This window comes from Perognathus longimembris, chromosome 1, assembly GCF_023159225.1.
Source record: "Perognathus longimembris pacificus isolate PPM17 chromosome 1, ASM2315922v1, whole genome shotgun sequence".
NCBI classification, from domain to species: Eukaryota; Metazoa; Chordata; class Mammalia; order Rodentia; family Heteromyidae; genus Perognathus; species Perognathus longimembris.
This window is the reverse complement of record NC_063161.1, coordinates 71961538-71989375: the sequence shown is the minus strand read 5'-3', so window position 1 is coordinate 71989375 and position 27838 is coordinate 71961538. Positions and strand designations below refer to the sequence as shown.

Genomic DNA, 27838 nt, shown 5'->3' with positions numbered 1-27838 from the left:
CGCCGAGTTTCCCTCAGGCCGCCTCCCGCTTGGCTCGCTCGGAGTCGGCAGCGCCAGCTACCCGGGCCGCGGCGGGACGCGGCGGTTCCCACAGCCACGGTGAGAAAGGGCGGCCCACCTGTTCGTCGTCTGGGCCAGGAGGGGGGTCGGGAGTGTGGAGGGTGGCGGCGGAGGCCCGAGCCGAGCTGGGGCGGGAAGCGGGCGTCGCGCGGGCGAGGGAAGGCTGGGCCGGGGTGGGGGTCTCGGGGGTCCCGGGAGTCTCCGGGGTCCCGGGCGCCGTGGGTCGGAGCTGGGGGCCGCCGCTGGCCGGCGGGGGACGGGCGCGCCCCGGGAGCCGGGATCCTGCAGGACCCGGGGTGAGGGTGGAGACAGCGGCGCCCGGCCCCAGGTGCGAGTTCTGCCGGGCTGGCGGAGGACCCGGGCCCGGGCTGCCCTCGGCGCGGTTCACCCCCTAACTCCTGCTTCTCCAGCTGGGGCCAGCTTCCCGGAAGCGCCCGTTTCTCAGGCCTCAGGGTCACTTCTGGGGAGTACGTAGTGAGAGCCGAAGTGGAGTTAGAACACGCTTCCCTCTCGGGGAGCTGCGGCCCTCCCTCCTCCCCTCCCCTCCCCTCCCGTCCCAGAGGGGTCTCCGCCCTCCTCCCTTCTCCCTTCCCATGCCGGCCGGGTCCCGGCCTCCCCCCCCCCCCCCACTTCCGTGCTAATAACCACCCCATCCTTCGTGAACTCAAAGTATGCTTACCGTCCTAGCAACTCTAGAGTTCCAGAAAAGTACACGTTCGGGTAACCAAAACCACACTTTCTCATCCCCGAAATCAGGGCTGGTTTATTTGGTCTTATCCTGGGTAGCTAGGTTCTTTGTTCACTTTGCTGTGTGACTTTGGGAACATTTTTTTTTTCTCCTGTTTTTCTTGGGTGCCTTTGCTGCAGACTGGTCTCTGAAGTAGGCTTTGCCCTTTCTTTTTAAAAAAAAAAAAAAAAGAAAAGTAAGAAAAAGGCTACATTTGGCCCCCTGCTGTAAGTGGCTCAGGCCTGTAATCCTAGATACTCTGGAGGCTGAGATCTGAGGATCACAGTTCGAAATCTGCCTGGGCAAGGAAAAAAAGCCTTTGAAACTCTCCAGTTAACTACCAAAAGCCGGAAGTAGAGCTGTGACAAGTGGTAGCATGCTATCCTTGTGCAAAAGCAGCTCAGGGACAGTGCCCAGGTCCTGAGTTCAAGCCTCAGCACACACACCTCACTTAAAAAGGTTACATTGTTTCTTTAACCATTATACACATAAGGCTACTTTTTTTTTTTTTAACCATCACACCAAGGTACATTAAAATAACAACAACCATCCCCTTGATTGTTGGGTGGGCTGAGAAAAGTCCATTTTAACCTTTTGCTCTGTCCAGGAAAATTTATCTGCTGATTTTCAGTGCCCAGCCACACAGCATTATCCAACATCCATCGGTGTATTCGTTGTTGTTTTTTTACCCACAATGCTGTGTTCTCAGTTTAAAACTTGATCATCTTCTTGTTGGCAAGGGTGCCTTGGAATTTGTGTTGCTGAGTCAGCAAGCCCTTCAGATTTGCCAGTTTTTGTTGTTTGCATTTCATATCAAGATGGGAGCCGAAACGAGTTATTCCTCCTAAAGATATGGTGTCTCCATCAAGAAGGGATGGTATGTGCCAGCCCTGTGGAGAGACAAGGTGAGCACCAGGGGGAATTTACTTCGCAGCCCTTTCAATCTGGTTTTCGGAAGAGAAGATGGGCACAGGTGGGGGAGGGCAGAATTTGAAGTCTTTAGGAACAAAGTGAGCCTGGAGGGTTGGCTGTTGATTGTCAGCTGTCAGGGATAAATTGAAGTGGCTTCTTTCCAACTGCCTCTCCTGTCTAACCAGTCTTAGAAGATGCTTTCCATTTTAAGACACACTTTATGGGATGGGAATGGAGGACACAAGTCATGATGATGTCTATGTTTGAACTAGAAATGTTCTTTGCTTTCGTGGCACCAACCTTTCCTGGATGCCAGACACGATCTCTGTCTTCTGGCATCTTTTTTTTTGTGGGAAGACAGACATAACCACCATCAGTGACAATGTGTTGTCTGTGTGTTATGTGCTGAGCTGACTCACAGGGCAGAGCCCCTCTGCTCTGGGAAGGGTAGGGAATGAGGTCAGAAGGTTCTAGAAGGTGATAGCTGAGGTGAGTTGTGAAAGAAGTAGAAAGTAGGAAGAAAGTTTGGCAGAGGCGCCAGCCAATTGCAAAGTCATGAAACTGCCAGGTCCAGGCTGGGCCACTGCCTTTACTCATCAGAAGCTGTCTGTGCCTGGAGCAGCAAGCGGCTGGCATGCTCTGTCTCCCAACCTTAAATGTACCAAAAGCTTGGTCTCCAGTGTGGTGGTGGTGGAGTGGCATTGAAGAGGTGGAACCTTCAAGAAGCAGAGCCTAGAGGAAAGTAAGGAGGCTCTACACTTACAAAGGACTAATGCTGAAGTTGTAGGTGAGTTGTGTCACCAGGGGTAAAGCAAAGCTTTACATGTGTGTGTTTCTGCTTCTTTGCTTGTGATGCCGTAAGGATCAGTTTATTTGTTTATCTTATTTTACTTTTTTGGTGTCAGTACTAGGACTTGAACTTGGCTTGGATACTGTTCCTTAGCAAAAAGGCTGGTACTGCTAATGCCTGAGCTTCACTTACAGCTCTGGCTCGTTTGCCTGTTAATTGGACATTGTCTTCCTGGGCTGGCTTTGAACCTTGATCCTCAGCTCTCAGCCTCCTGAGAAGCTAGGATTATAGGCATGAGCCGTCATCAGTGTCCAGAAGTGTCATTTTCTTTACACCCTCAGTCTAGTTATAATCATGAGCTAACTAAACATTTATAAATTACTCAGCACAGGGTGTTCTGCTATCACAGCATGAAAGGAACACCAAGTTTCTGGGGAGCAAAAGGATTTTTCCTAGAATTCCATGAGGGGTAATTTCAAGAAACATACTGGTGGGATTTTTTTTTTTTTTGCCAGTCCTGGGGCTTGTACTCAGGGCCTGAGCACTATATATACCTGGCTTCTTTTTGCTCAAGGCTAGCACTCTACCTCTTGAGCCACAGCGCTACTTCTGGCTTTTTTCCCCCCCCTGTTTATCTGGTGCTGAGGAATTGAACCCAGGGCCTTGTGCATGCTAGGCAAGCACTCTACCACTAAACCACATTCTCAGCCCCACTGGTGGTATCTTTTTGTGACAGTCTGTCTCTTCCACTTTGCCAGCTGTTGGTATAGGAGTGGACCAATGAGAGCTTTTGTCCTCAGTTGTCCAGTCTTGGTAAAGACTTAAGTGAACACATGTGAAGGACATACCAAATACTGTGCAAAGTTGCTAAGGGGGTATATTCTCATTGGAACCATCAAGGAAGGCATAGAAGTGCTAGTTAGTTAGATTGGGTCTTGGGGCTGCTAGTGTAGCTCAGATGCCTGCTGTTCATGAGGCTGGGTGTTCTATCTCCTGCACCATTGAAAAAAGGGGGGATGGTGAGGATGGGAGTCAGAGTGGGGCAGAGGCAAGGAGGTAGTGAAGCCTGGCTGTGCATAAGAGGCATCAGAGGTAGGAGGTAGATGAGAGAACACTGGAGGGAAGCACTCTTGTCAATTATTCTTTTTTTTTTTTTTTTTTTTTGGCCAGTCCTGGGCCTTGGACTCAGGGCCTGAGCACTGTCCCTGGCTTCTTCCCGCTCAAGGCTAGCACTCTGCCACTTGAGCCACAGCGCCGCTTCTGGCCGTTTTCTGTATATGTGGTGCTGGGGAATCGAACCTAGGGCCTCGTGTATCCGAGGCAGGCACTCTTGCCACTAGGCTATATCTCCAGCCCTTGTCAATTATTCTTGATAGGAAGGGAGAAGACCAATAGAGGTGGGCTTTGACTAGCCACCTAAGGAATTGGAACTTCATCCTGCAGATCTGGGGGAGTGGTGGAGGAGACAAATGGAAGAGATGAAGTACTGTACCTGAAGCTGGGTATGATTGGTGCACGACCTTTAATCCCAGCTACTTGGGAGTTGGAGATAGGAGGATTGCTGTTGGAGGCAGCCTAGGCAAAAGCTATGTTAGACTCTATTTGAGGAAAAAAAACAACTAAGAGCAAAAAGTTGGGTGTGGCTTTAGTGGTAGAGAATGCTTGCCTACAAGCCTTCCTTCAGTGTGCCATTTAAAAAAGTACTTGAGAGCTGGGAATGTGGCTTAGTGGTAGAGTGCTTGCCTAGCATGCATGGAGCCCTGGGTTTGATTCCTCAGTACTACATACACAGAAAAAGCCCAAAGTGGCACTATAGCTCAAGTGGTTGAGTGCTAGCCTTCAGAAAAGGAAGCTCAGGGACAGTGCTCAGGCCCTGAGTTCAAGCCCCAGGACTGGCAAAAAATAAAATAAAAGTACTTGAAGTAATCTTGCATTTGGGGATACAGAAGTTGGAGGAGCCAAGAAGCTATCTGGAAAGGAGTACCTTTTTTCCTTAGTATTGTGGATTGAATCATTTTCTTGAGCCACAGCTCCACTTCTGACTTTCTGTTGGTTAATTGGAGGTAAGAGTTTCATGGACTTTCTGCTTAGGCATGTTTTGAATCTTGATCCTTAGATCTCAGCCTCTTAACTACTTAAGCTAGGATTATAGGCATGAACCACCCACCTGGCTATTTCCACGTTGTTTAAGATATCTTTGTTGATTGACTATCCTTAATTTTGTCATGATGATTCCCCCTCAGCCCCCATATTTGGTGTTCTGGGTCTTGTTTAAAGTCTTACCTTTCCCTTTAAGGAACTTGGGCTCTAGGGGACCGACCTGACAGGCAGTTGTGCGCAGATGTCAGGTGAGAGTTATGTTATAAGTGACTACTTTCTGCTGGGCTGTGGTGAATGAATGAAGGAGGGATTCATAGGGCAGAGTCTCAAGCAGGGAAGGAGGAGACAAGTGAATGGACAGGTGAGATGAGTCTTCTTAGTGGGATTATGAAACAGCCTGGCCAGTTCAAGGGCTGTGGAGCTCAGGAGAAAGTTCTTGTGAGGATGTACATGGGTGATCTGTGTTCAAGACTTACTGACAGGGGCAGGTGGAGACAGGGAGGCCAGGGCCTGACAGTCCAATGCCTTGTGTGGTGCCATGGAACATTTGGGGTATGGGTGTGTGTGTGCTCTGTGGCACACTGCCTGTCATGAAGTTGGATGCTCTGCCCTGTCCTCAGGTGTTAGAGGGAAGCCAGAAGTGCAAGTTCTCACTTTTGGAGAGATGCTGGTTTGGAGAAATGTTTCTCATCTATAGGAGAGTGGAGGTATAGAGGAGTAATAGATGTTTAGGGCAGGGAGGAAATGTGGGCTCTGCACACCACAGCCTGTGAGGCCTTGCACAGTTTTGTTCATAGTTTTATCAGAACACTCCAGTTAGTTCACATGTTGCTTATGGAAAAATATCATCGTAAAATGCTTAAGTTGCCTCCTGTTTGAGGCTTTTTTCCATTACCAATTGTAATAATAGTGTCTTTCATAACTAAGAATACCCTCTAGCTGAGTGTCTGTGGCTTAAGTTGTAGTTACTCAGCAGACTGAGATCTGAGGATCATGGTTCAGGGCCAGCCCAGGCAGGAAAATCCATGAGACTCTTACCTCCAATTAACTACCAAAAAGCTGGAAATGGTTCTGTGGCTCAAAGTGGTAGGCCATTAGCCTTGAGCAAAAACAAACTCTGTGATAGTGCATAGGCCCCAAGTTCAAGCCCCAGGACTGGTGTGTGTGAATACTCTACATATCCCCTATCATTAGGTGCTGAAACAAAATGGCCTTTTGAACTACAGCCTGGTGCTGGCCAGGGCTTTTGCAGAGCCGTGAGTACACTGACTCATGGCTGTGTGGTAAGTAATTGCTAGGTTCAAGTGGACCCCCAGGGGCATGCCTGCCAACAAGAGGATGTCCCCTTCTTTGTCTTCTGGGGCCTCAGACCCTTGGTGACCTGGAACACCGAAGAGCTGCATCTTCATCTTGGAGTCCAACTGGACTCTGCTCTCAGAGGGTGCCTGTTCATCATCTTGAGTCTCCAGTACAGGGCATTACAGGGCCTGGACCCCAGTGGGCCCTGAGTCTGTGGCCCTCATGCCTGCCTGGGAAGCTTGAGCCAAGGTTCCTTACTCCTTTGTTGAAGAGTTGTGCGAGTTGTTTGTTCAGAGCAGACATGATGGAACATACCCATGGGCGAGTGGCAGCTCTGGAGATCCTGTGCTTGTGCTTTGGGTGGTTACACAGAGGCTTGTGATTTTAAGGAGCCAGCCTTGCCCAGGGTACCCCAAATCTTTTCCTCCCTGGCAGCTCTGTGGCAGGTGTGTGCAGTGTCCTAGGGGGGCCTCGCCACCCTGTGCCTTAGGTAGCGGAGGTAAGAAAGGGTGGAGGCACAACTTGGGATACTTCATGCGGTCTGTCTTGGTCTCCTGTATTAGTTAGCATCTTTATTTTACAGATGAGAGTGAGCTAGGGATGTGGTGAGTTCGGCAGTGGAGAGCCTGGATTGCTTTCAGACACTTCCAGGAGCCTTCTCCTGCAGCTGTGGAGAGTGGTGCAGCCTAGGGCAGTGCAGAAGCTGTGGCCCCAGCCTGTGGCTCTCCACATGACTGTGAGCAAAGGGGTGCAGCTGAATCTGCTTCTACAACTGCAAAACAGGGAGTGTGTAACTAGAGGGTGGGGGAGCCAGCGGTGGTGTGAACAGGATGTTGAGTCCAGCCTCCTGTGTAGAGGTCTTACCACTTCTCCCTTCCTTCTTCTGCTAGCAGGAGCCCAGGCAGCGTCCAGGCCAAGCCTTCCTCTCTGCACTTAGTAGGATATGTATGACCTTGGAAAAGTCTGAACCCTTCCTGCCTTGGCTACCTGACCTAAAGTGGGAGAATTGCTGAGACCATCGTACATTTTGTCACTTGGTTTGTTGGGCCCTGTCCTCTAAGAGCCAGTGCTGGGGGCAGTGTCAGGCGCCCTGGCAGACCTCCTGTTGAGGGACAGCCTTGCCCATGTCTTCAGCAGTGTTCTGAGCTACCATATGTAGATCTGCGCTCACTGCGCTGAGCACAGGCCCCTCGCTGAGGCCCCTGCTGCATTCCAGACATACAACTGTGAGCAGGGCACTCGTGGGACAGGAGGCCAGGGCATCCCCATGCCCTTGTGTGATTCTGGTCAGTAATGCTGAGTAAAGAGCTAGGAGCTCATGTGACAGCCATGTGCTAGGTGGCCAGGAGAAGCCTTCCTGAGCATGGAGGATGCAGCCAGGGCACAGGGAGGAGTGTGGACCTGACTGGCTCAGAGAAGGATGTCCCGAGATGGGCAGGGGTTTGTGAGTAGGGCCTGACAGTGGTCAGCGAGGCCCAGGGAGGCTTGGAGACCTACAAGAAGCACTTTCTTATTTAGGGCTTTTTTTTTGTTATGGTCAGTTTTGTGCAGGGGCTGCATGGAAATGTGGAGGAGCCAGAACCTGGCCTACATCCCAGTTCTGCCACTGGCTCCAGGAGATTCTGGAGTCCTTCCTCCTCCTGGAGGTAGCATGGCTGACCTATGGCAGGGTGGGTGTTTCCTCTGTCCCACAGGAAAACCTGGGCTGGGAAGCATAGACTCTTACATGAATTAAGACTCAGTCCAGGGCCTGGGGTGACTGGGAAGACAGTGTGAGAGGGCCAGCCAAGTAGCTGGGTTGGAGGGAAGACACATGTGTGGCTAATGCTTTGCACCTCATTGTACATCCTCCGAGCTAGGCAGGTTGCAGGATTGGCTTGGAATTCCCCTGGCTGTCACTGGTCACAGACAGGATCAGTGATTCCCGGTGCCTTTATGGTGTTTTGGAAGCCTGTTTTCTTTCCCCAACACTGAGGCTGTGTGCAGGTAACTATGTCTGTCTTGTTTCCAGGTCTGCTGGAGTTGCTGGGCAATGAATCCAAGACTGCCGCCTCAAGTGGTCTGAAGCCATCTGGGGAAGCAGAGGGCATCCTGGGAAGATGGCCATGGCCCCAAACCCTTCCCTGGCTCAAGTTTATCCCAGCCCTGTGGCAGTGGCTGTGTGGGAATGGCGGGATGGGCTGAACACCTGGCACCCCTACAGCGCAGCTGTCTGCAACTACATTGAACAGCAGTTTGTCCAGCAGAAGGGTCAGCGCTTTGGATTGGGGAGCCTAGCTCATAGCATCCCCTTGGGCCAGGCGGACCCCTCACTGGCTCCCTACATCATCGATCTCCCCAGCTGGACCCAGTTCCGCCAGGACACCGGTATGCCCCTTTGCCTCCCATAGAATCTGAGCACCTGCTTTGGGCTAGATGCCATGCCAGATGTTGGAGTTACACCCTGAAATGAGCACAGCTGAGATGTGGAGCTATAGACCAGCTCCACTCAGGTGAAGAAAACCTCTTAGTAATGGAGGGTAGTATCGAGCACGTTGTGGAGGCTTCCTCCTTGTCTCCCAGACTCTGTGCCTGCTTCAGCCTGCAGGGTCCCACAGGTCCCTGGCAAGCTGGCCAGCATGGAAGTAGAGTATGCCATGATTCTACTATTGAGAGACACTGTTGAGACCAGGCCTGGGACACAGGAGAGATGAGGCAGAGGACGGAGCGTATGAGGTCAGCTGGGCTACATAGTCAGACCTGTACCAAAACAAAATAGACAAGCTAAAGAATGTGGTTGGACTTGAAATCAAAAGGAATGGTAAATCCATATTAGAGAATTGTATAGTCATAGATTTAAAAAGTTTCAGAGATAGGAAATGCTATGTGGAACTAGAAGGAAATGGTTTCAGTGTGATTGTCTGCTACTTAATAGTCATTCTTTTTTTTTTTGCCAGTCCTGGGCCTTGGACTCAGGGCCTGAGCACTGTCCCTGGCTTCTTTTTTGCTCAAGGCTAGCACTCTGCCACTTGAGTCACAGCGCCACTTCTGGCCATTTTCTGTATATGTGGTGCTGGGGAATCGAACCCAGGGCTTCAAGTATACGAGGCAAGCGCTCTTGCCACTAGGCCACATCCCCAACCTTTAATACTCATTCTTAAAAGACTGGCTGGGAAGAAGTAAGTTATGGTACCAGTTGGTGTTTTTTTTTTTTTTCCTCTTTTTGTACTGGAACTTGAATTCAGGGGCTCAGCTGTTTTACTCACAGCTGGCATTCTATTAAGCCACAACTCCAGTCCCATTTTCAGTGTTTTTATTTTGTTTATTTGTTTGTTTGATTTTGTGCCAGTATCAGGCTTGCACAGGGCCTGGGCTATCCTTTAGCTTTTTCGATCGAGGCTGGTGCTTTTCCACTTGAGGCAAGCATTTATTTTTATTTTTATTTTTTATTTTTGCCAGTCCTGGGCCTTGGACTAAGGGCCTGAGCACTGTCCCTGGCTTCTTTTTGCTCAAGGCCAGCACTCTGCCACTTGAGCCACAGCGCCACTTCTGGCCGTTTTCTATATATATGGTGCTGGGGAATTGAACCCAGGGCTTCATGTATATAAGGCAAGCACTCTTGCCACTAGGCCATATTCCTAGCCCTGGTGCTTTTCCACTTGAGCCACAGCTCATACTTCTAGCTTTTTAATAGTTAATCACAGATGACTCTTACTGCCTGGGCTGGTTTTAAAGCATGATCCTCAGGTCTAAGGCTCCTGAGGAGCTAGGATTACAGGTATGGGCCATTGGCACCTGGCTTTCTTAATTGTTTTTAAAGATGTAGGCTGGGTGCCTGTGGTTCATATACTCAGGTCCTGCATTCAAGCTCCAGTACTGGCACACACAGATGCACACACAAAAGTAGAGCCATAGAAGTGTCATCTCTAGAATAATTTTTATTTTTTGGTGCTTGGGATTGAATCTTGGACGTAATGCATGTTAAGCAATCCTTGGAAATTTTTGGATGGTGTGGAGCTTGAACTCAGGACTTGGGCACTAAAGGCTAGTGCTCTACCACTGTGAGCCACAGCTCCACTTTTGGCTTTTGAGTAGTTAGTTGGAGATAAGTGTCTCATGGGGACTTTTCTGCATGGGCTTTGAACCATCTCTATCCTCATCTCAGCCTTCTGAGTAGCTAGGATTATAGGCATGAGCTACCAGCTCCTGGCGTTTGGAAATATTTTGAGGACTAAACTTGCCTACTGCCTTTTGTCCCATTCCCACCACTGGAAATGTCTCTGCACATCTTTGCACTCTACCTGTAGCTCTGGAAGAATAGCTAGTGCCAGCCCTCCAGGCATATGTCTTTGCATGGCCTTATGTACACCACCAGTGATCATTTTGTTTTGTGAGAAAAGAATTCTAGGTCTAGGAATATAAGTTAGTGGCAAAGCACCTAGCATGGGTGAGGCCCTAGATCCTTTGCCTAGCACTGAACATCAAACAGGAAAAGACTTGTCAAATTCCCAGTCTGTTTGGTTGTGTGTTTTGGAGGGGTGGCTAGCACATCCCTGTTTATGTGCCCTGCTCTTTTGAACAGGCACCATGCGGGCCGTGCGCAGGCACCTATTTCCCCAGAATTCAGCCCCGGGCCGGGGCATCGTCTGGGAGTGGCTGGGCGATGATGGCTCCTGGACAGCCTATGAAGCCAGCATCTGTGACTATCTGGAGCAGCAGGTGGCTGGAGGCACCCAGCTTGTAGACCTGGCTCCCCTGGGGTACAACTACACCATCAACTATGCCACCCACACACAGACCAATAAGACTTCCAGCTTCTGCCGAAGTGTGCGGCGCCAAGTTGGGCTACCTTACCCTATAACCACCGTCATCGCTCCACCAGGCCACACGGGAGCCGCCTGCTCTTGCCAACAGTGCCTCCATGGCAGTGGGACTGGCCCTGTGTCGGGCCGCTACCGCCACTCCATGACCAACCTTCCTGCCTATTCCACCTCTCAAGCCTCCCACAGGACTACCTTTGTCTTTGGGGCTCACCAAGCCTTCGCCCCATACAACAAGCCCTCACTGTCTGGGGCCAGGTCTGCGCCCAGGCTGAACACCACCAACCCCTGGGGTGGGGCAGCCTCTGCCCTGGGGAGCCAACCCTTCTTCCGTTCCAGCCTCTCCCACCTGGGACCACAGCTCCTGCCTTCAGCCCCGTCCACTTCCAGTGGAGCCAGGTATCTCATGTCCTTCAAGTCTGTGTTCACTTGTTTGTCCTGGCTATCGACTGGCTTCTGCTTTTATGTATTGGGAGGAGGGCTCCAGCCCATGCAGAGTGACCCCTGCCCTTCTTGGTTGTCTCTGTTGCATTGTCCCATGCCACATGAGAGTTGAGGTGCCATGGCCCTGCATAACCGGGAGTGAGCTGGCCTTCAACTGGGTTAAAGTAATCATTTGACTCCTTTAAGGTTGTGTTGTGCTGTGGGGCTCTAGGTTATAGACCTGGTTGCGCTTGCATGCCACATGGCATGTGTTATATTGAGGACATTCCAGTCCCCTCCTGGGCTAGATACTGCCAATCCCTAAACCTTCAGTTTAGGTCAAAGGAAGCCCCAGAAACCTAGAATGGGGAGCACATGCGGTGGAGAGTGTGGAGCCCACAGGTGGCATGGCCATGTGGTGCCGGGGCTACTGTAGTCCAGCCAGTGCCACAGCATCCTTGGTACCTGGAGAGAGATGATCAATCCTAGCCCCAGTTCAAACCAGGTTTGTTGGTGGTTTGTTGTTTATTTTTGAGTTTTTGAGGCAATCTTACTGTGTAGCCTAGGCTGGTCTTAAACTTATCCTCCTGTCCTTCACCCTCTGAGTGTTAGCATTTTAAAGTCTTGGTGAGCAGGAGAACACTTTAGAGGTGACCAAGTTGGCTGCTGGGGGCTGTGCTATGCCTACTGCTCAGTGCTGGATGTGGAGAACATAGAGTTCAGAGGACAGCAGGATGGGGCTTCCTTCTGTGGGAGAGAGACCTGGGTTGGAGGTGGCAGAGTCTGCAGCCCATAACTGTGCTGGTCCCCAAGAACAGTGTCTTGTTGATCTGGACTGATTGTGAGGTAACAGAGACCTAGGCAGCTTTTGTGCAGCTAGTATTTGTTCTGGTGGGTTTCCCAGGACCCGCTAGCATTGTTTGATACAGGTCAGGCAATAGGAGCAATTTCATTGGGTCTCATGATGGACTTAAGCTTTATAGGTAGCATCATCAACTTGAGCTTTGGCCACACACCCAGCTGGGGCAGAAGCAGAATTAAACCTTGCCCCAGCACATGTAGAGTGGCCTTGAAGCCGCCCTGTGATGCAGTGTGGAGCATAGCAGGAGCCACTGTGGCTGATGAGGACAGGACTGCTGGCTGGGCTAGACAACTGGGATGGAGTCCTTCCAGAGTTGCAGCTGTGGACCTAGTCTCTGGGAGTGCTCTTGAGAGTCCTCCCACCCTCATCAGCATGTACAGGAGCCCCATCTTCTGTACTTGTCAGGGTCTCCCTCTGTGCTGCAGGCCCTATGTGGAGGCTGGCAAGTGACAGCAGGTATAGTATCAGCAGTCCTCCTCTGGGTGCTGGCAGGCCATGCCTGTTACTGCTTGCCCTGGGCCCTGGGTTGGAGCCAGGAGGAGCTGGGCCAGCCAGTGTGTTGGGTGACACACCTCAAAGCAGCCTGTCCCCTGGAATAGGGGTGCAGCCTTGTTCCCTCCAGCTTTTTTGGAGCTGGGATGGGTGTAACTGCACTTGCACAGGTCTATTCAGGCCATGAGAAACAAGGCTTTTCCCATGTATAATAGGTAGTGTGGCCTTCACCTGCCCTCCCCTGATGGGTTGGTTAGAGAGCCTGGGGCCTGACCCTGGGGTAACTGAAAACATTTGGCACCTTCTTTTCCTAGGGGCTCTGCAATGTTCTCAGGGCTAAGCCCATGTTGAGTAAAACTTGCCTCACTCATAGAGGGGAAGGTGGCCAAAAGGCAGACCTGTGCTCTGATAGCCTGGAGGAATTACTGTTTGAGCAGATGGCCCTCAGGCTTTGTGGAACCCATGTCCTCCGCTTTATTTTTAAAGTGCTCATGGTTTCCAGTCAGCTTCTTGCTCGGTCTGCATGAGACTGGCTTTGTGGTTTTCTGGTGCCCCCTGGGAACTTGGAGTAATCCTGGACATGCTGTGTCATTTGTACCTGAGCTGCTAGGTGTGAATAAGTTTCCTGCGGCTGACAGTTATCCCTTTAAGCACCAAAATGTGTGTCCTAATGTAGTGGGTGGAGAACTTCCCAAAATGTCTGGTGCAGTGTAACCGAGGTGGGACCCCTTAGTTGGCATTTTGATGACTGTGTTGGCTTAGAACCAGTAACTTTGAAAATTAGTCTGCAGTTACTCTGCCCCTCCCTAAATGACCTTATTATGTGGCTTAGGTCTGCTGTCCTTTCTGGACTCCCTCCCTCCTGCTGTGGGCCCAGGACTCTGGCTGTGGCTGTCTCTTGGCCTGTGCACTTGGAATCCTGGGTTTAGGCAGGACCTCACTTCTGGCCTGCTTTAGGCTGTTAACTCATATTCTTCTGTTCCCTCTTGAGACTATGAAATTGAGCTGGTGGTTTCTGAAGTTTCCTTTTGCTCTAATACTGCTATGGTTTTCAACTCAGAGTTTGTTTAAGACCCCAAAGGTCTGCCTTTGCCTTCCTCTGCTCCTTAGAGACCTGGGAAGTTTGTATGGAGCCTTTCTACCTCCTGGAGCCTTCTGGAACTATCCCTCTTCTCTGAAGAAATTGAAGCTTGGGTAGAAGACTTGAGGTGCCAGGGCACATAGCTCACCTGGGTGTCAGCATATTCCAGGTTGGGTTTCCTTCCTCTTCAGCCTCCTTGCTGGTTCCTGTGCCTGGGACTGTGAAATCATGTCTGCACAGACCATGTAGTCCTCTGGTCTCGTGTTCTCAGCCCCATATGGAGCTCTGCCCCAGGCTGGAAAGTTAGATAGGGCCTGGTAGGCAACCCCAGGAGTGGTGGTGGAGGGTGCCTAAGCACCCTCATGAAGGACACTTAGTCAAATGGTGCGCACTTTGAGCCTTCGAGGGTGAGCTTCTGTTCTGAGAGTCCCCATCTTGGGAAATGCTAGGTCCTTGTATTGATGTGCTCCTCCTGAGAGCAGAGTTGGGTGGGGGAGAGACCAGGAAGGTGTCACTTGTAGGATGACAATAGGGAAATTTTCCACAAAACTAGGTCAGCTCCTGGTCTTTGTTCACTGGTATCCTCACTGCTACTCCTGGGTTCAGGAGCTCAAACCAGGCCCTCTTCCCCACCTGGGCATCTCCCTGGTGAGGGGGCTCCACTTCCTTGGTTTCTTTGTGAGGAGACACAGCCAGGAACACTGTGTGTAGGCTTCCTCTCTCATCCACAGCCCACTGTCTACAGACAAGAAGATGGAATAGGCTAAGAAAGGAGAAGAATTTGTGCCTCAGGGACACCTCAGCTCTGGTGTCCAGTTCCAGGCCTTCTCTTCATTATCAGGGCCTCCTAGGTCTACCATATCCTTTTCTTCAGGCTGAGAGTAGTGAAAGAGGGTAGAACTTGCTGCTTTTCTTTTCTTTTTCTTTAATTTTTTTTCTTTTGCCAGTCCTGGGGCTTTGAACTCAGGGCCTGGGCACTGTTGCTGAGCTTCTTTTGCTCAAGGCTCGTACTCTACAAATTGAGCCACAGCACCACTTCGGCCTTTTTCTGTGTATGTGGTACTGAGTAATTGAACCCAGGGCTTCATGCATGATAGGCAAGCACTCTACCACTAAGCCACATTCTCAGCCCATGCTGCTTTTCTTTAGGTAGTTTACTGTGGTTTGAATCAAGGGCCTCACTCTTATTAGGCAGGTGCTTTACTGCTGAGCCATACCTCCAACCCAAGCTGCTCTTTTTGTAGCAGGCTGTTTTAATGAAAAGAACATTCAAGGGTTTCAAATAAAATCTGTACTCAGGCCAGTACTAGAATGCCTTCTCTGCAGTAGTCTTCTCCCTATGTCAGATCCAGCTGGGTATGAGATTTCCTGGTCAGATGAAATCAGCCATCTCCTTTAGTTTCCACCCAGGGTGTCTGACCTGTGGTTGGGCTAGTGGAGGGCTTGGGGCAGCCCCTGGAGCAGTGGTGGTTTGTGGACAGCAAATGGAATGGAAAAGAGCTGGCCCTCCCCTGATCTGGATTGGCATAGCCCTGTGGCACAAAGGCCCTGGGAACGCCAGTGCAGGACTATGTGGGAGGGCTTTGTAATCTTAATATTTCATCATCTATCCTGGATAGAGATGGATGGGAGGACCCAGGAGTCAGAGCAGGCAGGAATTTTGCCTTTGCTTCTCAAGCCAAAATGGCCTGCATTTGTTACCATTTGAAACATTTAAACATGAGTACTTATACCCAAGTGAATGGCATTGGACATAGTCATCATGGGAAGCTAAACCTTGGTGTTATAAGGTTGTTTTTGGTTTGTTTTTTTTTGGGGTGGTGGTGCTGGGGATGGAACCCAGGGCCTTGGACACACTCAGCAAGTGCTCCACTACTGAGTTATACCTCCAACACCCATACTCTTATTAAGAAAACATCCCCCAAGGCTTTATTCTGTACCAATTTTAGATTGACAGAAAAGTTACATAGTGCAAGTTCCCATACCTCCTGTACCATACATTTCACTGCGAACATCTTCCTAACCACAGTGGGGTCAGGACCAGAAAACTGCCCTGGGTACAACACTGATAGCTAAATGGTTTTACTCCTATCCTCTTTATTTATTTATTTTTACAGTCCTAGGGCTTGGACTCAGGGCCTGAGCACTGTCCCTGGCTTCTTTTTGCTCAAGGCTAGCACTCTACCTCTTGAGCCACAGTGCCACTTCCAGCCTTTTCTGTTCATGTGGTGCTGAGGAATCGAACCCAGGGCTTTGTGCATCCTAGACAAGCACTCTACCACTAAGCCACATTCCCAGCCCCTACTACTATCCTCTTTCTGTCCCAGGATCCTGTGCAGGGTCCTGCTTTGCATGTGGGTGTTTGTCATTCCTCCTGTTCTCTAAGCCCTGATGGTCCTCAGTCTCTTAAACAGCTTCCTACTCCATAGAGGTGCTTAGTTCAATATCCCTTGACTTGGGGTTCCTGATTGCGGATCAGGTGATGTGTTTTGGGCAGGAATCATGTATGGAGAAGGCCAGGGCGGGTCACAGAGTTCATTATGCTGACTTGCTGGTCTCAATGGCTGATGGTTCCTCTGCACAGAAACCCAGACTTCACTCTAATGAAACTAAGTGAGCTTGAACTGTGTGAGCTCCCTCTCCAGGACTGTCTCTTGTCTACAAACTGCCCAAGCATACAGAAAAAGTGGAGGCGAGAAGGGGCCTTGGCATGGAGCTCAGCTCAGATCCACTCAGCTCTCTCTCTCTTTCCTCCTAAGTGCCTCCCTCCCCAGCGGTCCATCCAGCAGCTCCGGGAATGTCCCAGCCACAGTGCCTGTGCAGATACCGAAGCCCAGCAGGGTCCAGCAAGCTCTTGCAGGTAGGTGCCTGGACTGGAGGGGGCAGTAGGCTGGGGGCCTTATCACCCTCCAGGAAACCCTGAGGGAGTGCGTCTGGTGCCCCCCCCCAACTCCAGCCCTCTGGGGGAGTCAGGCTTGATGATGGTGCTCTCAGGTAGAGTTTGCACATCTTTTTATGTATGTGTGTACTGGTTTTGAGGCTTGAGCTAGGCCTGGGTCCTGTCCCTGAGCTCTTTTGCTCTTGGCTAGTGCTCTACTACTTGAGCCACAACTCCACTTCCAGCAATTTTTGGTGCTTATTTGGAGATGAGAGTCCTACAAATTGCCTGCTTAGGCTGGCTTCGAATCTCTATCCTCCGATCTCAGCCTCCTGAGTAGTTAGGATTATAGGTGTGAGCCACCAGCAGCTGGCTGCACATCCTTTTTAAGTTTTGTATTGAATTGTATAGTTAGAGCCACATTTCTGGCCTGCAGGGGCCTCTGAAGGGTTCTCAGAACTGGTTAGCTGTAGTTAGATCTTGATTGTTTTCTTATGCTGGGGATGGAACCCAAGGTTTCCCCTCTTGCTCGGCAAGTTACTCTTGGTGCTGCTGACTTGCATGCAGCCACTCTTGTCATGAACAGGTGCCATTCAGTGCCATATCCATGCCTTGTGGGGCTTCTAGGAGTGGTGCAGCTACAAGTAGATTTGGCCTTTTGGGAAATGTTAAATGTGTGCCAAAGAAGACAGGAAAGGGCAACAGACTCCTGCCACTTGCCGCTGGCACAGGCAACCAAGGGATGGAGTTTGAGGTGGTCATACAGGGCAGGCCTGGGACACGCAGTGCAGGGGGTGGGGCAGCCTCAGACATTTAGGGAAGGAGCCTTCTGTCTAGATGGCTGGAGACGTGGTGAGGAGAAAAGTTAGCCTGCAGCTGTCACCATAGTCTGTGATCACAATAGTGACTCAGGAGGGCTGGTTCTACATGTGTATTCACGTTGCATCCTTAAGCAACTCTGAGGCATGGATTTAGTCTCTTTATGTTTGAGGAAACTGCGGCCCAGAGACCTTAAATTCCCTCAGAGCTCTGGCAGAGCTGGGACTCTATCCCAGGATTTGGCCTCTTGCATGTGATACTTTGGCACTCCTGAGACTGGAGGGAGCCTTGATCATTAGGTGTGGTGGCTGTGCTATAGACAGTGGCCCATCTGTGAGCCCATTGTGAGGTGCAGCCCAGGAAGGGGGCCAGTCTCTCCCAAGAGAGCTGCCAGGCAGGTGGTGGAGGTGGGAGTGAGGAGGGCAAGGAACTTGGGGAAGCCACGAGGGAGACAGCCCAGGGGTCCTCTACTTGCTTCAGCTGCTCAGCTGTCAGCTCTGCTGGAGCCAAGAGGAAAGACAGCAGAGTGCTGGAGGTGGGGCCCAAGTGGTAGAGGTCCTGAAACCTCAATACTGCCCCAAACAAAACCCAAAGAATAAGCTAGGGTGTAGCTTGGGGAGGGCCCTCAGACTCCAGAGCAGAGGATGGGGGCAGGGGACTGCTACTGTGCAGTTCCCAGTCACACTTGAGAGCCACTGAGAGAGATGGCATAATAGTATTTGTGTCACATTTGTTTGTACTTGTGGAGCACAGGTTCATCATGCCCCCAGCCCACCCTTTTTGCTTTTAGGATTTTTTTTTGTGGTGGTGGTTGGTTTTGTGCCGGTTCTAGGGATTAAACTTAGGTCCTCATGCTCTTGCTTGGCTTAAGCCACAGTTTCTCTTCTGGCTTTCTGCTGGGTAATTGGAGATAAGTCTTTTGGATTTGTATGTCATAGCTGGCTTTGAACACCAACCTGCAAGAAGTGACATTGGGTGTGAAAACAGGCAGGGAGGCCAGAGCAGGATAGACTTAAATCTTGATCCTTTTCACCAGATGAGGGGCCCTGTATCAGATGGTGTTTCTGTGGTTGAGCATGAGCCTGCTGATGGGGGCTTTGCATTCAGAGGCTTGCAGTGGGAATTCTCTGGAGTGAGAAATGAAATCCATGGTTGCTCAGGCTGTTAGGCGATGTGTGGGGTTGTCCTTCAGCCTTTGCTGCTGAGGAAAATGTAATGGCATATTCTTTTTTTTTTTTTTGGCCAGTCCTGGGGCTTGGACTCAGGGCCTAAGCACTGTCCCTGGCTTCGTTTTGCTCAAGGCTAACACTCTGCCACTTGAGTCACAGTGCCACTTCTGGCCATTTTCTGTATATGTGGTGCTGGGGAATTGAACCCAGGACCTCATGTATACGGGGCAAGCACTCTTGCCAGTAGGCCATATCCCTAGCCTCAACTTATTCTTGATACCCTGTGTCCCGCCCATTCCTCCTCCTCCCCTCCATCTGGTCCTGTCCCATCTCATCTCTCCTGTCCCGCTACACCCATTACTTGCTGCTTTCAAATGGAGCACCAGGAACCTAGGTCCTGCTGGACTGGGTGGAGAGTGCTGTGGCTCGGCCTCCTGGAGGCTATGAAGGTGGCCCTGAGGATGTCTTCCTCCCTCTGGACAGGGTGCCCGGGAGGCTGGGTGGGTGGCAGTGGCAGGTGGTGCCCTTCTCACATGGAATGCACACTAAAGGAAAGGTGAACCCGAAACAGGTGTCTGTGTCTTGAAGATCAGAGTGCTAGGAGGAAACACAGTAGAAAGAGGCTGAGTTGGCAGGGTGTGGTCTCTTTCCACAGGTGTCTGGCAATATCCTGCCTTTGCAGGGGAGGGGGGAACTCTGAGGGCTGAGGGTAGATCTGAGTGAGTGCAGTGGGCCCCTGGCAGGACTGCATTCCAGTCAGGAGGCATGGTCAGCACAAAGGCTGAGGGCTCTGAAGGAAAGCTGCATCTGTTCCAAGTCCCTCCCATCTTTCTGCCACCTGTGACTGTGTCATCCTGCTCCTTTAGTTCCCAAGGGAACTGCACTTGAGCCCAGCAACAAGCTGGGAATGTGGGTGGCATCGTGGTGACTCTGGGTCTCCTGGAGTGTACTTTGGTGCTTCCTTCAGAGTGGCAGCACACCACCCCTGGCCTGATTCTGCCCAGGCAGAGGTTGCCTTAGTTTATATCTCAAGCTGGTTTCCTTTGCCAGCTGCCCCAACAGCCCCTGCCCTCAGAGCTACCCCTGGTGGAGTACTGCTATTTGGCTCAGCCTCTTGTTGAGGGGCCTAGGGCCTTGCCTCTGAGCACCTCCTGAGCCTGGCCCAGGAAAGCTATTTTCACTAGGCTGGCTGAGAAGCCAGGACGCCCTCCCTTGGGGGAGCGCTCTGGTCAAGGAGGAGGCCAGCTGTGCTAGGGATGCCACCCTGGGGTGCTAGGTTATGGGGGAGTCGGAAGGGGAACATGCAGCCAGGGTAAGTGAGCCCCACAAGTAGGGCAGCAGCAGAGGAAGCCAGGCCTGCAGGCTCAGGGGAGTGGAGAGGAAGATTGAACCCTCAGAACCAAGAGGCTGGCCCTATTGACCCAGCTTGGCAGAGCCCTGCCACCATGCCTCACATGCTCCCCCCTGCATAAGTGCAGGGAGATGTCACCCAGGACTGCTCGGGACACCCTGGGGTACACTCACACTCTCCTGAAGCAAATGACTGCACATTGCATGCTCTGGAAGCCTCCAGGTTCCCTAGGGAAATCCGTGGATCTTCCTGGCTGTTCACTGGCCACCAGTTTGGACACAGGATTGCGGACATCGTATATGGAACGCCTTCTCTAACTTTTCTCCCTCTGCATGTCTGATCTCACACCCGTGCAGGCATGACAAGTGTGCTGATGTCAGCCATTGGACTCCCTGTGTGTCTTAGCCGCGCTCCCCAGCCCGCCAACTCTCCCGCCTCCTGTCTGGCCTCTAAAAGTCACAGCTCAGTTAAGAGACTGAGGAAAATGTCCATGAAAGGTAGTTGCTATTCACAAATGCTCTCTGGCCTCTGTTAAGCCTCCTCCACATCTCGCTGCCTCTGACTCTCCTGCACCCGATGCTCTTTGCCCTTGTGGGCCTCCACTTCCTCTGCCCTCTCTCCCTGCCCTCCATCAGGCAGTGTATGTGGGTGCGGCTTCTGGGACTTGCTTCCCTGGCCAAAGCCGGATGAGGGGGCCTTGTTCCTAGGGACACCGTGACTTGGTAGTCATGAAAGTGTGGATGACAGCTGGCTAAGGATTATGGGATGCCTGTCCCTTCCAAGGGGCTGGTGTGTTTCAGGAAAGGTCCCCAGAGAGCATCCCAGTATGTGTGGCCAGGTAACATGGCCCTATTCCTTCCAGTGGTCATAGACCACCTGCCTGTGGAGGTGTCACTTGAGAGGTCTGTGTTCAGTGGAATGCAGCACTCCCAGAAGAGGACGTGGTCAGTATAGAGCCTTAGAAGTCTAGGGAGTTGTTGCAGTACTTGGGGAAGCTGAGCTGTGGCCTGGTGGCTCTGCTGGCCAGGGTCACCCCCGCTCCTGCTCTCATTGGCTGCGGCTCTGCTGGCCAGGGTCATCCCCGCTCCTGCCCTTATTGGCTGTGGTTCTGCTGGCCAGGGTCACCCCTGCTCCTGCCCTCATTGGCTGTGGCTCTGCTGGCCTGGGCTACCCCGACTCCTGCGCTCACTGCCATGGCTCCCACACATTTCCCCGTCACTGGCTGTGGCTCCTGCTCAGGTGGCTTGGTGAGGAAGGAAGGATATACAGGGCAACGTGGCAGTGGTGGCTGCTCCTTTCTGCTCTGATAGAGGTGAGCAGGAGTATGGGGCTGGCTGGCAGCCCCCAGGGCACCTGGCTTGTTTGGGAAGGACAGCCCTATCTTTCTGGATTCGGATGTGTGTGGTGGGTGTAGCAGTCACCTGGTAGCATGTGGAAGCAAGTCTACCTGGGCAGGGGTACACAGTTACAAAGTGAGCTCATGTTGGTTGCAAACAAGCTAGGAAGCTGATGGATTGCAGATAGATAAATGTAAACCTTGTCCCATTCTGCCATTCATGGCAAATCTTTCGAGACATTTAGGATTTGGAACTAAATCTGAACATTGGTATTGATAGCTAGTTTATATTGGCCAAAAAAAGTGTCCTGTGCTATTCGTATGTCACATGTTTTCAGTATTGTATATCATTTGGAAAATCTTAGTTTGTAGGAATCATAGGTTCTCTTGCTGAGTGGGGTCTCGGCAAAGGGGCCTGGCTCACCTCAGTTTGACTTGTGGCCACCAAGCCCCAGCTGTTCTGTGCCAGTGGGAGTTGTTTTCTTTGTCACCACAGCAGCAGAGTGTGGGTCCTAGGGGTCCAGGTTAACAGGCAGAGGAGGTGGGAGATTGTGTGTACATGTGGGGGTGGAGCTGAGTGTGTTCTGGGGTGGGTACAGGGTACATCAGTGTGGACTAGAGGACTAGAGGGGGTATGGAGCATGCATCTAGCTGGTGGGGGCATGCATGATGTCCCTCCTATGGTCCCTGCTGTCCCTAGCTCTAGCTTCCACTTGTGTCGCTGAGGGAACTGAGACTCAGGTGGCAATATTTGGTCACAGAAGGAGAGCAGTAGTCAAACCCAGTGTCCCTTGACCCCTTCTGCTCCACCTTGCTGCCTCTCAGTCTTACCTGGCTCCCTGTGCTGTGACTGCCTTCTCTGGTCTGAGTGAGATGCCAAGGCTGCAGATAATAAGACCTTGTGGCCTCTGGCCAGGGCTTGAGCTGGGGTTTAAACCAGGAGCCCCACAGTGACCCCGAGGCAGGTGTTGGCTCCCTGCCAGGGCAGCTGCTTCAGGGGGCCTGCTGTGTCCACAGCCTCCCCTGTGCTGGCAGGGGCTCTGCTGAAATCTTTGATTAGCCAGCTGGGTTCTTGACCTTGGTGCTGGGCTGGCGTCAGGAGGCACAGGCCTCCCCCGCATCATCATGCGTAGGTGGCAAGGCAGGGGCAGCGGCCTGCACTTCCTGCTGTGAGCCGAGGGGGCATGAGACACTTCCCCCCCCCCCCCAGCCCTGAGATGGGCGGCGCTCTGTGACAGCGTCGTAAGCATATGTGTAGGCAGATGCCCTGTGGGCCAGGCTTTCGAGCTCTGTGCAGGCAAAGCTTCCTCACCAAGATGCAGTTGAAAACAGCACCTCTAGAATGTCCTCAGCTGTCCTGTGTAGGAGCCTGTTGCCACAGCTGCTCTTGGACATTTGCGGTGCCCTGAGAAGGCTTTGCTTTCCTGAGGCACAGCCTGGGAAAGGGCGTGACCGGCTGCTCTGTTTCTTTGTTTCTGCCTCCTCCAGGGCCTCCCAGGCTGGACTAGGCACCAAGTGCGTGGCCTGGGCGGGGCTGCCAGTATCCTGCGTGTGCTCCAAGGCTGTCCTGTCTTGCGCGCTAACCTTCCCTCCTTGCCCTGCTAACATTTTCTTCTGGCAGCTTGGACCTCCGCCCGTCTGCTCTCTCTGGCACCACGCTACCTAGCTTGCACACCCAGGACGCTGCTTATGTTCTCGTCTCTTGTAGGAGGGGCTCCCAGGCCCGAGCCGGAGCAAGTGATCAAAAGCTACACTGAGGAGCTGAAAACACCACCTGATGAGGTATGTGTCCTGTTAAAGCCCAAACGCCGGGGGAAGGAGACCCCAGGCCACACTTGGCCTGCTAGCTTCCTCCTGCATATGGCTGGGGCTCTTGTGGGCGGTAGGCATTACAAAGACAAGGTACCCCAGCCTCCTGCTACCTACATCACTCCTATCAAAGTTGAGCTGTTGTCCTGAGCAAAGTGCTTCCTCTCAGGTACAAGGGCTGGCGTATCTCCCCAGCTCCTGCCCCCTCAGACAACCCCTGAAAGTTGTTCTGTATCTCCCACCCTTCCTCCGTCCCGTTTTGTGGAGGTATTCAGCCAGAGTGGACAGCATCAGGCAGGCAGAGAGAATGAACTCACAGGACAGTCCGGTTGGCACTCATAGTGTGCTGGCACAGAACCCAAGACCTTCCATGCCACATTTTCCTGAATTGGGCATGTGAGAAAGCCAGGTGGACAAAAGCCTGGAACTTGTCCTGGGTCTCCTGCCCTTCCTGGGCTATGTCTGAACTCGGCTGTGGCTTTCTCTTTGCTTTCTGTTCCCAGTCTCAGGTACCTCCTTTACAAACTGCTTAGTCACACAGCCAAAACATGGCCAGCTGCTTATTCTTTTCTCTTTTGGATACAGAAGCTCTGTGTATCCCAGTCTGGCCTTAAACTTGTGATCCTCCTGCCTTAGCTTCCCAAGTGCTGGGATTACCACCATATCTGGATCATCTGGCTGCTTAAAATGCTTCAGCTGGGTCCTGACACGAGGCTGCTTCAGCTCCTGAGTGTGGCAGTCAACACATGGCCCTCTCCGAGCACTGGATTCATTGCTGACCTGTGCTCACCCCCTGTTCTGGTTCAGGCCTCAGGTGGTCCCTTCTTCCTCTGTCCTGCTGTCCATCTGACAATTCCTCTGTCTTTCCTGAAAGCCAGCCCCAGAGGCCTCTTGCTCTGTCCTCATTTGCCTGGTCCCTCTGTCCTGTGGTTCTGGTGAGTTCTTTGCTGGCACAAATCATAGATTATGTGGTTCCCCCTGTGGGAGCACACAGCTGCTGGCTGATTTGGACCCTCTTCCTGCATCTCAGCCAAGGAAGGCCTCTTCCCACAGACTGGCCTGCCAAGGGCGAGTGGCTGTTGCTTAGTGGGCCCGGTGATTGCTCTCTCTCTCTAGGACTGCATCATCTGCATGGAGAAACTGTCCACAGTGTCTGGCTATAGTGACTCGACTGACAACAAGACCCTGGGGCCTGTGGCCGTGGGCCGCCTTACCAAGTGCAGCCATGCCTTCCACCTGCTGTGCCTGCTGGCCATGTACTGCAACGGAAACAAGGTGGGAGCTAGTGGCCTGCTGCCTTGGGCCAGTGGCCCCAGCCAGGCAGAAGCTGCCTGCAGCAGACTGAGGGTCAGCTGCTAGGCTCTGGGGTGGTAGGTGTAGCATTGCTCCTGGCAGGACAGCCAAGCCCTGTGTCTGGCTTGGAGGACTTTTTGAAGGCCCAACTCCCTCCTGTTGGCTGGCCTTACACTTTAGGACCGATGGAGCTGAGCACCTTGACTCCTCCAACCAGCTCAGGGAGTCCCAGGCTCCTCTGAGCAGCAAACCTGCCTCTCCCCACCACGCACAAGCACTCCATGTCTCCATGTCTTCTTTATTACACCCTGTGTTGGCACAAGGCTCCGAGAGGGGACTGTGCTCAGGGTCCCCTGCTGGGCTGAGCCGGCCTTGGTGGAGGAGGTTCTCCTCCACCTCACTCAGGCCCTTGGCGCTGACCCTTGTTCTGTGTCCACCCTTCCTCAGCCCGGGTGGATGGAGTCAGGAGGGCAGACAACTAAGTCACAGGCCAGCCCATGAGGCCCAACTGGGCCTGTTTGTCTCCCCGCCACCCGGTGGCAGTGGTTTGTGGTGGCAGGTTTCCAGGGCAACTGGGGCGGGGGGGGGGGGGACTTGCCCATGGAATTGGGTCTCCAGCCACCTCGGCCCATCCGCAGCAGTGGCTTGATGGGCCTGTGGTGTGCAGCTTTTTACTTTTTGCAGTCCAGGGCCACCTTGGTGCTGTGTGCAATGCCCACTGTTGCCTGGTGGCCTCTTAACAGCTCCCTGGTGACTGTCCAAGTGCATGTGGGCTGTCCGCTCAGCCTGTTGCCTCTGCCTTGTCTTAGGATGGGAGTCTGCAGTGTCCATCCTGCAAGACCATCTATGGGGAGAAAACCGGGACACAGCCCCGGGGCAAGATGGAGGTGCACAGGTACCAGATGTCCCTCCCAGGCCACGAGGACTGCGGGACGATCCTCATCATTTACACCATCCCTCACGGCATCCAGGTGAGGGGCAGCCCTACAGGAGCCTCTGCCACCCTCCCCTGCCTGCCCTACCCCTCTCCCAGCAGCCAGTCCTCACCTCTCCAGGAGGTTGGGCCAGGGAGCAGGAACTGGGGGTGGCAGTGCTGGGGTTGGGTGAAGGGACATCAAGGCAGCCCTCGACCCTTTCCTGAGGGAGGAGAGGCTTCCTGGAGGAAGTAGTGGCTTAGTGGGACTTGTGCTGAGCCAAAGACTTGCAGAAAAGCAGGACACTACTGAGGGGCTGAGGAGGTTGCCTGCGGATGTGTGCACGGAGGAGATGGGGGCAGGGGGCAGGGGGCAGGAGTGGGCAGGAGCCTTGACCTTGAGATGCCAGCTATGATGACACCAGGCCTGAGCTGGAAGTGGCTGGATACTGCTGGATGACACAGGTGGGAATGGAAGCAACTTGCTTTGTTGGGTCATGTGCTTTCTGATTTCCTCCCACTTTTTGGAGGCCCAGATTTGAAAACACCCCAGAGAAGGTGCGCACTGTGTAGTCAGGCCTGGCACTGTGTAGCAGTGTCTGTCCCCTCTCCTCTCCCCCCCCACCCCCAGTTTGCCTCCTGGTGGCTCAGGGCCCCTGTTCTTAAAGTGCACCCAGAGTGGCCCTGGAAGCAGGGGCCATCCTGGCACTGCAGGGAAAGAGTTGGCAAGCAGGGTCTCGGGCTGACAAGTGTTCCTTCTTTTTTTTTTTTTTTTTTTGGCCAGTCCTGGGCCTTGAACTCAGGGCCTGAGCACTGTCCCTGGCTTCTTGCCGCTCAAGGCTAGCACTCTGCCACTTGAGCCACAGCGCCACTTCTGGCCGTTTTCTGTATATGTGGTGCTGGGGAATCGAACCTAGGGCCTCGTGTATCCGAGGCGGGCACTCTTGCCACTAGGCTATATCCCCAGCCCCAAGTGTTCCTTCTTGATCAGTCCTCCTGCCTAGGAGTGAAGCCTGCCAGCACAGCCAGGGCAGGCTGGGCTTTGGAGTCTTGGGAGTGGCAGCTGGCTGCTCTTCCAGCCTGGCATTTGTTCTCTCTGTAGGGCCCAGAGCACCCCAATCCTGGGAAACCATTCACGGCCAGAGGCTTTCCCCGCCAGTGCTACCTGCCTGACAACATCCAGGGCCGCAAGGTAAAGCCCCCGCCCCCCCTACAGCCCTGCCTCAGTCCCCTCCACCAACCCCAGAGGTAGCTCGGCGGGAGAGAAGCTGGCCCAGGTGCTGACCCGCACAGGACTTCACAGCTACCAGGGGCCCAGCAGGATGGCTGCTGGGTTCAAGCTGAGCCTGGGAAGGGTGGGCTGAGGGCTGGGCCTGCCTGCCATATCCTCTAAAGCTGCTGGTGGACCGGCCCCTTCAGGAAGGGCTGTAGTGGAAGCCAGTGTCTCATGTGCACATTGGGCAGGCGCGCTGCCCCTGAGCTGCACCCCTAGCCTAAGCCTAGACTGGAGTAGCCAGGTCAGGGGCAGGGGTGGCAAAGGGGGCGTGGGGGCAGGAAGCCTGGGTTCTGGCCTGTGAGAGATCTCTAGTACGTGGGACCCCTGGGGTGGGGTTCAGTCCTGAGACAGTGGGGCCTGCTGGCACTGCTCAACACGCTCTCCCTCCCCCCCACCCCCTCGCAGGTCCTGGAGCTCCTGAAGGTGGCCTGGAAGAGGCGGCTGATCTTCACAGTGGGGACGTCCAGCACCACTGGGGAGACCGACACCGTGGTGTGGAATGAGATCCACCACAAGACAGAGATGGACCGCAACGTGACAGGCCATGGCTACCCCGACCCCAACTACCTGCAGAACGTGCTGGCTGAGCTGGCTGCCCAGGGCGTGACTGAGGACTGCCTGCAGTCCCCATGAGCCACCAGGCCCCCTGGTGCAGCTGCCCTGGGTGTGGGTGGGTGTGGGAAGGTGCCTTCCTGAGAGGAGACTGCCAATAAGGGGCAGTCCATGCCCTTTGGCAGCCGGGCTTGTGCCTGCTGTGCCCCCTCTCCCGAGGTGGGGAGAGGCTGGGCACTTGTGCTGTGGGGCTGAGATGCAGCTACCTCAGGGCACAGATGGGCCTCTGTTCAGAGGGTGGCCCGGGCGGTGCCCCGGCCTGGCATGGGTGTGTGGGGATCACCCCTCACCCAGCTTCTCATACCTCAGATTTTGTTTGCAATAAAGACCCTAAGCCAAGGTCAACAGGACCTGGTGTTTGCTTGGAGGGTGTGTGTGCTTGGAGGGTGTGAGGAGGCCGACCCCCTGCTGTTAGCTGTCCACCCAGCTATGAGGTTGTGAACATGTAGACTGCCCATGAAGCCAGACAGCTGGTGGAGGGCAGCAGTGGAGCCACCTTCCCCTCACAGGGGCGGGCCCTGACCCCCAACCCCTGCTGCCCGGGACAGCTCACACAGGGTGGGACTTGGAGCAGTGACCATCCTGGGGCCTACCTAACTCATGGCAGCCCAGCCTGCTGCCCTCCCCTGGGGAGGAACCCTAGCCTGGGGCCACAGGGACCTGCAGGTCCACAGGGCTGTCTTTTAAGTGTTGAGGCTGGAAGCACATTGAAAACAAGTCCCACTTTACCAGATATCTGCACAGAGCTTCACATGTTTAGTGCGCCCTTTCCGTCCGTCCTCTTCTTCCTTCTGGTTTTATTTATTTATTTTTGTTATTGTTGTTTTTGCCAGTCCT

At 53.1% G+C, this 27838-nt stretch overlaps 1 protein-coding gene and 1 long non-coding RNA gene across 6 annotated transcripts; both read left to right on the top strand.

Annotated features, from left to right (window-relative positions):
* On the top strand, positions 1-27340 carry Dtx2 (deltex E3 ubiquitin ligase 2). Of its 5 annotated transcripts, none has more exons than XM_048368886.1 (11): positions 10-99; positions 6779-6908; positions 7900-8255; positions 10450-11086; positions 16305-16405; positions 20119-20259; positions 22807-22880; positions 24024-24182; positions 25010-25171; positions 26216-26305; positions 26795-27340. In XM_048368886.1, the coding sequence occupies exons 3-11, from the start codon at positions 7988-7990 to the stop codon at positions 27020-27022; spliced, it is 1860 nt and encodes a 619-aa protein (XP_048224843.1). In that variant the 5' UTR covers positions 10-99; positions 6779-6908; positions 7900-7987; the 3' UTR covers positions 27023-27340. The 5 variants fall into 5 exon arrangements, with proteins under 5 accessions (XP_048224851.1, XP_048224843.1, XP_048224875.1 ...); XM_048368911.1 differs by lacking the exon at positions 6779-6908 and adding an exon at positions 1606-1692 and having other exon boundaries at positions 13-99; XM_048368894.1 differs by lacking the exon at positions 6779-6908 and having other exon boundaries at positions 1-99.
* On the top strand, positions 16726-19755 carry LOC125368073. Its single transcript, XR_007214209.1, has 3 exons — positions 16726-17575; positions 17765-17768; positions 19745-19755. It is a non-coding gene; the product is annotated as an uncharacterized LOC125368073 (long non-coding RNA).
* Positions 27341-27838: the final 498 nt, after the last annotated feature.